At 45.4% G+C, this 12,289-nt stretch overlaps 1 protein-coding gene across 7 annotated transcripts in view; it reads right to left on the bottom strand.

Annotated features, from left to right (window-relative positions):
• The window catches only part of LOC131108418 (partitioning defective 3 homolog), a 192,215-nt gene that overhangs the window by 46,589 nt on the left and 133,337 nt on the right, over positions 1-12,289 (bottom strand). For 6 of the 7 annotated variants that reach the window (XM_058059327.1, XM_058059333.1, XM_058059332.1 and 3 more), the window contains one exon: positions 9,884-10,195. In XM_058059327.1, coding sequence (XP_057915310.1) covers positions 9,884-10,195 — 312 coding nt within the window. Of the gene's footprint in view, positions 1-3,789; positions 5,716-9,883; positions 10,196-12,289 lie in introns of those variants that run through there. The other variant, XM_058059334.1, reaches the window with a different exon arrangement.

The following is a 12,289-nucleotide window of genomic DNA, read 5'->3' as shown; positions in this document are numbered from 1 at the left end:
AGTGGTGTCCGTTCAATGCCACGGTGAATCAAACGATTATGGAACCCAGGTCACCAGCGTCGCGTGATGTCTGTCAGCTGACATCAAAGTCACCCGTGAGATTCCTACCGGCGGAAGCAATCAGCGGCGGCGTCTCCAGACGCACGCAAAACCGTATTTTCATCTCTATTTGAAATTTAGCCTAAATACGCCAAGACTGCAGTATAGGACGTACAAACGTACAACTTTTAATGTTGCCTTAACTTTAGCGGTTTTGTTATTTGGATCATTCTTTAACTTTATTTTATGATTGTCATGTTTTGTAGCGACACTTTCGGGGCGGAAACAAATGTTGGTCATTCAAAATTAGTTAAAAACGGGAAGAAAATGTATTTTATAAATAAAAATATATGATCAAATACGGAACAAATTGTTCATTTTCTGCTAAAGTGATGAAAACGAGTTTGACACCCCTGCTCTTAACGTCAACACCCGCCAGCCCACAACCCAGCAGCAGCGGCAGCAGCGCGGGACGGCGAGGGGGCCCGACCGCATCTGCATGAAAATGAAAAGTGGGATTTGTGTCACGGGTTTGAAATTGGAAACCACAACTCGGACTAATCAGCTTTGGAGGCTCCACATTCAGGGTGTGTTTGTGTGAATGCGTGGTTCCCCCATCTGGAGGGGCAACAAAGACCCCATATACACATGCATGCACACGCACACACACCTACACACACACACACACACACACACTTTTACCATTCCCATTCATTCCCAAGATAAAGACAGACAGAAATAGCCCAAGAGGCTATTAGGGAAAATACAGGCAGTGGGATTTTACAGTCTAAAGCCATTCAAGGGTACACTCAAGTGTCTACCCGGGCACCCCCCCAAGCCCCCCACCTCTTTCTTCTCATGCGTCAGTGCTTTACGTGCTGTCATCTTCTCCATGTCTCCTACTGAAGAACGTGAGACAGGAAATGGAAGGCAGCGAGTGCAACAGGCGACGTGACAAAATATGGAAAAGCAGCCAGAAGGATGCTGTTGCCGATTGCCGCCACTCAGGTTAGACGGCGGGAGCCGACGTCATCCATGATGTACATACACACTGGGGGCGTGTGTGCGGGGGCGCGTACTTTACAAAGTGCTACGTTGTAAATTAGGTTGTGCTAACTGTGTCACGGTTAGAGAACCTTCCCGAGGCCTGACCTTTTCATCAAACTTTTATGACCACCTTGATGGATATCGGGATTGGTCCCCCCCCCCCATACACACACCCCCACTGCAGCAACATGGTTCTTCAAACAATAACCTAAATCATACAGGGAGGTTTTTTCTTCCTTCATATTGATTGGTTGACTTTGTAGTCCGGTTGGCGGGATGGATGGACGGAATACTAGTTTGTTAGCATCATAGCGCACATAAAACCTAGCAGCTGTGCTAGTGGGTTTTACTAGTGTGTCTAAATATTTAACATTGGAATATGCTATTGTGGGATCTATTAAAAATTGTACAAAAATAAAAAAAACCTGAAATGGCCTCGGCATGGCGCCTCGGTGTTCTGCAGACAGAACACCTGATCAATGATTGGAAAGTTCCATTCCTGATCAAGACCCAATACCAAGTCATCTCCTGCTCCTTCCCAGACACGTTTAACCATGTCAACATGGACCTCCATTACAAACCCAGCCATGACCTTCGCAATCAGGTGACTACGACAGACTATGGACACGCCCCCCTAGTCCGTTAAAGACATTTTCCAATCGTATCTTCATCTTATCTTCGGTCGCCGATGACTAATGACAGGCTGTGACATCCGTTAGAGAAATATTGATGACATTTGACTGATCCCAGATCGCGGCCACGTCGGCCTCCAGGCATAAATATGGTACTTGTACAATCATCACATTAAAGATAAACTGCTTGGAAAATGATAGGTTTATCACAGAGTCGCTGGCACCAAATGGATCGGCAACAACTTGTTTCAAAAAGCTGTAAAAGCAACGCCGGGTTTAATTGACGTCCCAAACTAGCACTAAAACACGACCATTATCCGGGCTAAAGGCAGCCTGGCCTTACAGTGAGCCCTTAATGGCCGCCATATAACTGCAAGATGAGGATTATACTTTATATTTAATCACTGCCGAGAAGACAAGTGTTTCCTGGGTGCCATCTCTCACCGTGACATTTACAGACCATCAGCGGAAGATGCTGGGGAGCCTCGGAATAGCCCGGTCGCCCAGGAGCGCTTCTGCCGTGATGGTCGGCACACTCAAACGCACCCGGAACTTAGAGAGTCCATTAGGAGGTGCTTTTATTTCCTTCCTGGTTCCTCAGACTGCATTGCTGCGTGGAAGTAGACCATGATCACGCACGCTTTGAAAAGGATAAACAATGAACTGCAGCTGGCACCCCCAAGGACGATGGGGGAGGAGCCCAGAATGAAAGTCTAGCCCAGGGGTGGGCAAACTTTTTGACTCGCGGGCCGCATTGATGTAACAAAATTATTGTATCTGTAAAATTGTCATGCAATCTGCTATTATTATTTATTATTTTATATTTATATTTAAATATTTTAAAAATAATAAAATATTATAATAATTAAAATAAAATTAAAATAATAATTAAAATAATAATTATTATATTATTATTATGTAAAATATGCAAATATAACAATATTATTATATATAATTAATATAATAATTAACATTAATATAATAAATATAATAATCATAATAGTTATAATAATATAATAATTATTATTTTAATTTTTATTATTATTATGTGCTTGTGTCTCTTTTTTCAGGAGCACTTTGTAAACAACAGACCATGTCAAACAACCAAATTGATACAACCATCAAAAGGTTGGCTCAGGCCATGATGCCAGGTTGTATGTTGACTTTAAATTAAATACTTTTGAAAGATTGGGCGGGCCGTATTCAAACACTTGGCGGGCCGGATGTGGCCCCCGGGCCGTAGTATGCCCACCCCTGGTCTAGCCTGTAGTACTTGTAGTAGCTGGGTCACACCCCAAAGTGAAAAACTGCTCAAATTACTGCTCAAAGTACTACAAGTAACAATTTTCTCCTCAGTACTTTTCCATGAGATATATGTGAGTGTGATGTTGTGCAACTTTAGTTGTGCTATGTGAGTGCATGGGTGCATACAGAGGCCATAAATGAGGAGGTCTGAGACGATGCCATAATAATATCAACAGTACACAGATACAGTACACAGATACAGTAGAACTGTGGATTCAGTGAGCTTGACCAGGTTATAAAATGGCTCCTGTGATTAACGTCGGGGGTTATTTCCTTGGGCGGTAATCACGGCGGGGACAGCAGAAAGACGTTTACGTAATTTGCTTTGAGACGGATGCCTGGAGACCTGCGGCTCCAGGATGATGTGTGATGACATCATGGGCCATTACGGCAGACAAACAAGACAGCGTGTTGTCATTAAAATGGCCGTGGCGGGCAAAGAGCATTTTTACAGCCGCTCAGGCATTCGCCGCGTCTGCCGGCCCCGCCCATGTTTCATGAGGTCCCACGGTGAGCTCAAACGGGTTTGGCTCAGGTGACCTGACAGAGCAGCACTCTTGTCCAACCCTTAAGCCTTTTTATTTTATGCAAAACGAGGCTGGTGCTGACGGAATCAACCCCCCCCCCCCCCCCCCCCCCCCCCCATCTTCTTGTGAACGCCATTACGTATTACACGCGTGTCTTCCAGGCCTTTCATCTGGAGTATTGATAAAAGACATACTGTACATGCAAGCTTAATCAGCCTGATCCACTTCACGTTGGGTTGAAGGAGAGGTGGGCCGATACATCTCTACACCCCCCTGTACCCCCCACCCCCCCCCCACCCGCTTTCTTGCTCTGCTTTCAGGCTGTTTGCTTTCTTAAATGAACGTAATGGTACAAACGGGGATAAATTGCTTTGTGTGTGCTCCATCCCATCACATCCATCCCACGGGGGCTTCTCTCTGAAGCGGGTGGCGGGGAATGAAAACAGAAATAATTCACTTGCTTTGCCTCGGAGATACACATCGCTATCGGAGTTGAAGCCCTGCGATAACGTTGGCGTGCATCATCACGGCACCGAGCGAGCGGCAAGAGAAGGTGAAAAGCCGACGTATGTAAAGGAATCCAAATCATTTGGATCGTACCAACAACAACTTTCCCAAAGTTGCACTAAAACTAAAAGACCGTGAGGAGCTTTGGTTTGCACCTTCTAGCAGACTAGCGCCATATTTCTGGAGGCACCATGTAAAAGAAAGTGAAAGTGAAATGTAAGAAGACTCAACGGAGAGATCAACGTCGGTCCAAGGATGAAGACGGCATTCCTGAACTCCGATGAAATGGACAGTGATCGCTAAGCAGCGTCGAGACTTCCTCTCCTTTCCTTGCAACGCCCCCCAAGGTGAAGGAACATGCCATGGCTGCCCAAACAGTCCAAAGAAAGATGGCCGGGCCCGGCTGCAGTAACACGGAGCGTATGGTTAAGGCAAAGGGCCCCGTGAGACGAGACCATCCATTTTTCATCGTATGGCTTGGGGACAAGAAACGTTATTAGACACTTACAAGCTGTTATTTAAATCCACACGCAGGCAAGGCTGGTAAAAGATTCATTTGTTTACCAATGAATTATTGAGAGGGAGAATTTTAATCAAAGCTACAGATGTCGCAGTCACAAAGTGTTGTTAATCTCTTTTTGATGCCCCATCATGAAGTGGAGACAATAAAATCACACAAGCGATTGTTGATTGCAGACTTAATTAAGCAACTAAGGAAGAGAGAGAAAACATAACAAATGTTTGTTTCTGATTGGCCGGGTGATTGAGACGGAACATTACGGATCATAGCGGCTTCGTCTGCATCTGCATTACTGCTCCATGGAGACCATGAAGGCCATCCGACTAAATGATGATGGGCCTGGTGCCGCTTCAATCTGGTCCGTATGAAGACCATGTAGGCTTTAAAAATACGCTGATGATCCACATGCTAACGGGCTTTAATGCTCATGGGCAGCTGTAAGCAAAGCTGTCTGAGGTGTCATCAGTGGTTCTTTCCGAGGCGGACGAGAACTGAAAAGAACACAATCAGGCCCCATCTGATTACATGAAAAATAACTAATCAGTCTTAAGTCCTAAGACTCTTTTGCAGTACCTCAGTCACAAAGCCACCCAGAACTCCAACCATCTTCCAGGAGATAGTCCTACTAGTCTTACTAACCGAGCCTTGGATGTGCTGGGGAACATGCACGAGCGACCTCCTGATCCAATTTCCCGTCCGTGCCAAGGGAAGCTTTTGCCCGTATTTGAGTTTGCTGCCAAAGTCTTCCTTTAAGTGTCGATCTTTGAGTTCTCGCCCTTTCATTGCTCGCCCGCTAGACTCTCTGGAGCATCCCGGTTTCTCACAACTTCAGAAGCTTTCAAACCACCGAGCTCCATCGGCTCCATTTCTTTTTGTTTTTTCCTCCCGGCTTTGCCCGCCGCTTCCTTCCAGCGTGGCGGCGCTCAGTCGGAGCGGTGTTGGAAACCTGACTGGGTAATGGGAGCGCCAGTCAATCAAGTAACGCTTTCAAAAGGTGAGGCTTTGTTTCACGCCCGCCTCCCACAAATCCCTCGGAGGCTGGCACCTGTCAGGCTGGCGTGCTCCAACGCACCACGCGGTGCCAGTCACCCGAACCCCGGGGTCCCTCGGCAGATGGCACGGTTAGCTTCTCAGCTTCCTGTCGAAAAATGAGGTCATTCCGTTTTGCTAGGCTTGTCTTTTCCTAAATAAGGAGAAGCCGAGCTATCCAAAAGCGAGTTTCCTGCTGTTTCCGCTCTCCTGTCACGTAAAGCTTCCAATCAGGAGCTGACGTTTAGCGTGAGCTCTCATGTTCACGTTATTTTTGATTTTAACTTTCTTCTTCTAAACGTTCGTCTCTAATTATGATTTTATTCACATAACATTTATTCTCATAACATTATAGCTTTTTCTGCAACCTGATTTAGTTTGTTTCTTACATCGCAGCTTTAAAACAACACCGGCTTTTTTTCTTTAATATTTTAACTTTATGCCATCAAGATTATTTTCCCTGCATTATGATTTTAATCTTGTAAGATTTTCTTTATTTATGCTATTCTTGTAATATTATTGCATTTTTTTTACATTTTGTTGTCATTTTTTTTGTTTTCTTCTTCAATGTGATTTTTAGAAATCGGTGCAAGCCGCAAATGGCCCCGGGCCGCACATTGGACACCCCTGCAACAGATGCTTCAAAGACAAGTAGACACAAATAAAGAATGCTGATTCCTTTGGAGCCCTGTAGTTGTATCCAGCATGCTGCCAGCTCCAAGTCGCCAAATGAGGAAGAGTAAAAGCTGACACAACACAAGGAGCACGGCGCCGGGGGGGCCGGGGGTGCCGAGGTCTTTGTATGTCCAAGGTTTATAGGCTCTGGTCTGACTCACTCCTTTACGGTCATGGTGACCTTCCCATCAGGGCTCCATTACCAGAGGTCTATTAGAGGGAACGGCGTAGATCCGGCTAATTTATCCAGCTGTGGCCTGGTGTTCCCATCCATGGTGGACAAACAAGTGTGCCGCTTTGAAAACCGTATTGAGTCACGTATGGATGCTTTACGATAGCGTTGAATGAATACAGTTGGAGAAACAGGCAAAAGTCCACCCAGCTGGATCCATGTAGACCTCATCTCCTGAACCAGGGTCTGCTGGGTGACTAATTAGTGAAATGGACCAAAGAGAGAGAACACGCAATGGCAGCAAATGAAGCAATTGATATTACCGTACCTTTTTTAGGAACGCTATAAATAACATTTCTTTGTAATCTTTCAGTTGTTTAGCTTTTATGGAGTTATTCATTCCTTTGACATCTTATCTTGCCATCATTGTCCACATTCTTCCATCCTCCTTTGCTTATTTATAACTATTAACTTTACTGTTACACATTTGATCCTTAGCTGCAAATAAAAGGTAAACAAACCGCCACCATCATTAGCGTCCTTGGCAACGTCAACCAAAGTTATCAGGCCTCAGAGAAGCAAATAGCGAATTCAACATGGAAAATAATAATTCCGTGGATATGTAAAGCACATAAATCAGTCATGAAAAGCAGGGGTGTCCAACATGCGACCTGGGGGGCATTTTCAGCCAGCAGCTCACTTTTCATGCTGACAGTTGAAATCATGGAATAATAAAAAGAGATCCCACGAGTACATTATTCATGCTGTCACCAAGTTATTTTGTATAGCATACATGCTATTATAGCTTAGCATCTTTCATGTAGCCAAGGCATCAACGTGGCTCCAGGATTCTTATTATTTTCTTTACGTTCTCACCAATTTGGGAGATGAATTCCATTTCCAAGGTCCCATTGCTTGTTTTTTTCCTTCTTTCGGCTTTTTTTTTCCCTGATCGCCACAGCGGATCTTTTTGATCCGCATTATGATTTCTTGAGCCCTTCCAATTGCGGAAGCCCTTCCTGACGAATACCGATGATGCTTACGAGTGGAGATTCCAACCTGAGGAGTCCGCTCCAAAGTCCATAACGCTAACCACTACACCACGGCGGGCTCATGGTATTTGTCCATGCGTTTCACGGAGACATGCAAATGATGTATGTTTGCTATGACTGGCAGTCGGGATGCCGTTCAAGCTGCTTTTGGAGCCCACGTTGCCAATGGAAGGCCTGTGAGCGGAATAAGAATGACATCTGGAAAGCAGCAATAAGACAAACAGCCCGGGCACGCAGCCAGGCTGGCGTACGGACGATATGCAAAGCAGCGAGGGGCGCCATGTTGGAAACACGAGGTACTGCCCATCACATCACGGCCCACGCCACAGACGACCCAAGTTTAAGAAGAGACCTCATTTTCATCATGAACAGCTTTTGATCCCACCAAAATGTAAGGTGACGTCAAACTAGTCCACGAGGAAAGCAATGAAAGCTTCGTCTTTCCAGTTATTTACTCTAAAGCAATTACGCTGAGATACGCTGTAATAACCTGTGTCATGTATTTTCATTTGGATTGAAAAACATTTGAAAGGGGGAAGAAAGACAAACATTAGCCAGATGGCCGAGGGAATTAATGATAATAAATGTAATGTGAATACACTAAACACAATTAGACTTCTCTTAGGGAAGGAGCCAAATGTGTTTTCAGTCAAAGCCCCGCAGCAGATCACTCTTCATATTTTCTTTGGGACGGAAGAAGAGATAATAAAGACGGAAAATCAGCTTTTATACCCAATCCCTGCAGCGTCTATTGATATTTAATAGCATCATGTCTATCACTGGCACAAAATCTTTAAGTCTGCCGCTGTAAAAAAAAAAAAAACACCGCTGTCAGTGTCTGCTTTTGTGTGTATGTGGTGGTGGGGGGGGTTGGGGGGTGGGGGGGGGGGGGGGATTTAAGATAGCTGCAAGACGGTGATTCTATCCTGAGGAAACACAGCATGTCTCCCTCCATAGCCCGGTGAACCCTGGACTCTACTAGTCATCCGTCTGGCCAGATAACCATGTCATATCTACTGTGATTGTCTTGGGCGGGCTGGGGGGATGGGGGGGCTGGGGGGGTTCAAGATGGAGACTGTACCTCCGCTGATCTTCCAGCAACATTATTACGTACCATAGATATGTTCTGTCCCGGTGACACAAACATGGAAACACAGATAGCCAATCTACCTTACAGTTAAAGGTCAAAGGTCATGAGGCCACAGCCGCCAATCACAGGCCTTTGACTCGAGACCCGGTCTATTATAGAAACCAGAGACTATTCTAGAAGATGTCCTTATCAGAGCAATCACTTAAGTGCTCCAGGAGGTCCTTGGTCTACGTATGAGGTCCTTGGTCTACGTATGAGGTCCTTGGTCTATGTATGAGGTCCTTGGTCTACGTATGAGGTCCTTGGTCTATGTATGAGGTCCTTGGTCTACGTATGAGGTCCTTGGTCTACGTATGAGGTCCTTGGTCTATGTATGAGGTCCTTGGTCTATGTATGAGGTCCTTGGTCTATGTATGAGGTCCTTGGTCTATGTATGAGGTCCTTGGTCTATGTATGAGGTCCTTGGTCTACGTATGAGGTCCTCTCCAAGTCCAGTTTGTAAAGCGGTGTTTACGCTCACATGGATTCAGCTTCCACATTGTCCCTCAATTCATGTCATTTATTTATTTAATTAATTATGGGGGGGGGGGGGCACTGTGTGCTAACCGAGTGGTTAGCATGTAGCCCACACATTCAGGAGATGGGGAAGATCTTGGTTCCAATCTCCACTCAGCCATCTCTGTGTGGAGTTTGCATGTTCTCCCCATGGGTGGCTTTTCTCCGGGTACCCCCCCCCCCATTCCCAAAACATGCTAGCTTCATTGGCCACTCCAAATTGTCCATAGGTATGAATGTGAGTGTGAATGGTTGTTTGTCTATATGTGCCCTGGGATTGGCTGGCCACCAGTCCAGGGTGGACCCCGCCTCTCGTCCCGAGACAGCTGGGGTAGGCTCCAGCATGCCCCCACCCTCGTGAGGATGAGCGGTATAGAAAATGGATGGTTTGTGTGTGTTCAGTTTACGCGTACTTTAAATCCATGAGAGAAAATGGTGCGTATTGGCACCAAATGACCACGGTACTACCCAAAGTATTTACATCTTATCAAGTACTTGTCATCTACTTCAGTACAATAGGATGCACATTGGGTATACATCGTCACCACCATTATTTCACGCAGCCCTGAAACATGTCCCGTGTTCACGTTGCATTCATGGGAATTCTGTTTCAGTGGCACAAAGCCGTGTAGATGTTCCCCATACTTGACACCTCCAGACCTGAAGCTAGTTGGTCTACCTGTTGCCCTCAAGTAGGTTTGCATGTCACCATCAACCTTTCCTTTGTGCTTACCTGCTAGGAGGTGCAGGGCGTCCGTTACGAGGCTTGTTGACCTGAGCGTAGATGGCCTCCGGAGGCGGGGTGTTGATCTGAGGACTGGAGGAAGGGGGCGGGCCCTCGGGACTCTGAGGGAGATGATAGTGGTGGTGACTGCCGTAAGGATCCAGGTTGCCGCCGTCCACCGACGAGTCCAACGATCCGATGCCGGCGTAGGTGTGCTCTTCGTCCGAGCTTAGAGTTGTGTGGCTGATGATATCTTGGATCTCCGCGTATTCCCGCTCCTTTGCTTGCTTCTCCCGGAGCTCCCGCATCTTGGCCTGTATTCTAAAAAGGAAAAAAAAGATGATGTTTTATAGAAACGTCTGTTTCTGGAGTGTATAATAATACAGGCAGTTTGTGGGTACAGGCAGCTACAGTTTAGACCAGGGGTGGGCAAACTTTTTGACTCGCGGGCCGCATTGATATAACAAAATTTCCGGGGGGGGGGGGGGGGGGGGGGGGCAAACTATATATTTTACACGTAACAGTCCACCTGGTATTATTGTATCTGTAAAATTGTCATGCAATCTGCTATTATTATTTATTATTTTATATTTATATTTAAATATTTTAAAAATAATAAAATATTATAATAATTAAAATAAAATGTAAATAATAATTATTATATTCTTATTATGTAAAATATGCAAATATAACAATATTATTATATATAATTAATATAATAATTAGCATTAATATAATAATCATAATAGTTATAATAATAATATAATAATTATTATTTTAATTTGTATTATTATTATGTGCTTATGTCTCTTTTTTCAGAAGCACTTTGTAAACAACAGACCATGTCAAAAAACGAAATTGATACAACCATCAAAAGGTTGGCTCAGGCCATGATGCCAGGTTGTATGTTGACTTTAAATTAAATACTTTGGAAAGATTGGGCGGGCCGTATTCAAACACTTGGCGGGCCGGATGTGGCCCCCGGGCCGTAGTTTGCCCACCCCTGGTTTAGAGTTTTAATAATAATAATGATAATATCATAAAAATATTCTAAGGTAGGTTCTGGTAAGAACAAAAATCCCCTCAGACCTAAAAGAAATTCTCCTCAAATTGACGAAAGCTGAGAGAAGGTCTTTGGTAAAAGAAAAAGCCCAGCAGGATTATTTAAATTTGAAGCTTTTCTCGAGCCACCAGGCAACCGTACTCATCTTACTTGTCAAATTCTTTAACAAGAGGAGGTGGAAGGAAGAGAGAAACCCCCTCATCGCCCCCCCCCCGTGACGTTCCTGTCCCTGGGACAACAGAGCCTTTCACAAGCTCTTTCCCGTCTCACAGAACGGTTCCATGTGGATGCTCGTGTCTGCAGCTAACAAGACGATGCAGCCCCGGAGGAGGGGGGGGTCGGGGGGGCCCTGGATGAGCAGGGTGTTTGTGGGAGTTGACCTCCCAGTGAAGTGACCTCAGCAGAAGCCACCAGACCGCTCACAGGTTCCAGATGTTGCATACCCACCGTAGGGTGCTCCCTCCCACCAGTCCCAATTACCTAAGGTCACAACTGACCTCCGACACCCCCCCCCCCCCCATCCACCCCACAAGGTGGCTGCTGACAGATGATTGACAGGTTTGGAACGGGGCTTGAAGGCCCTCCAGCCTTTCTCGCTGGTCCACGTCTGCGTATTTTAATAACAGTAATCACATTCCAAACAATCACCATTTCTCAGTGACGGATTAACCCAATTCCCACATCCTACCCGTAGACGCTCTTATTTATTTCTAGCCATCCCAAATCCTATTTTCTCAGCATTATCTACGGAATGAGATTTTGATGGAGGCCCGATGTGATGTCGCATGAGATGCAGACTGCAGAGCCGCTAAACAGGTCTGGTGTATGTTGACATGGCCACGGCGCAGGTACAGTATGGAAATATTCATTCCCATTCCCATATTCATTCATTCATTCTGTCCTTTATCGGCACGTCTCTACGGGGGAAAACACTAATTCCAAAAATCCTTTTCACCTGCCGTCTGGCTGAGGCGATGTCAGATCTCTGCCAGGAAGGACTGGAAAATGATGTTAGCCGAGGTTCACAGAAGTCCGCCGGGATCCCAGCCCCAACCCTCGGGCGTTTTATGAACTAATCAGATTCATAAAAATGACAATATTGACATTGGGACTGAGATAATGGCCTTTCTGGGCTGCTGACACCAAGCTGAAATACGCAGACTTCCCCGCAGAGAATACTCTTACAGTACATCAATAAACCGGCATTAACGAGTAAATACATGGTGTCACTCTCGGTTTTCTTCTATATGCAGTATAGTACATCTGTTTTGGATGAGACAATAGCCACCGCAGGAAGTACTGTACACAACAGGAAGTAATAAAGGAACATGTGTGAGTCTATATTATGTCTA

This window comes from Doryrhamphus excisus, chromosome 21, assembly GCF_030265055.1.
Source record: "Doryrhamphus excisus isolate RoL2022-K1 chromosome 21, RoL_Dexc_1.0, whole genome shotgun sequence".
In the NCBI taxonomy this organism is placed as follows: domain Eukaryota; kingdom Metazoa; phylum Chordata; class Actinopteri; order Syngnathiformes; family Syngnathidae; genus Doryrhamphus; species Doryrhamphus excisus.
The sequence above is the reverse complement of the archived record's forward strand: the minus strand, read 5'-3'. Positions and strand labels throughout refer to the sequence as shown.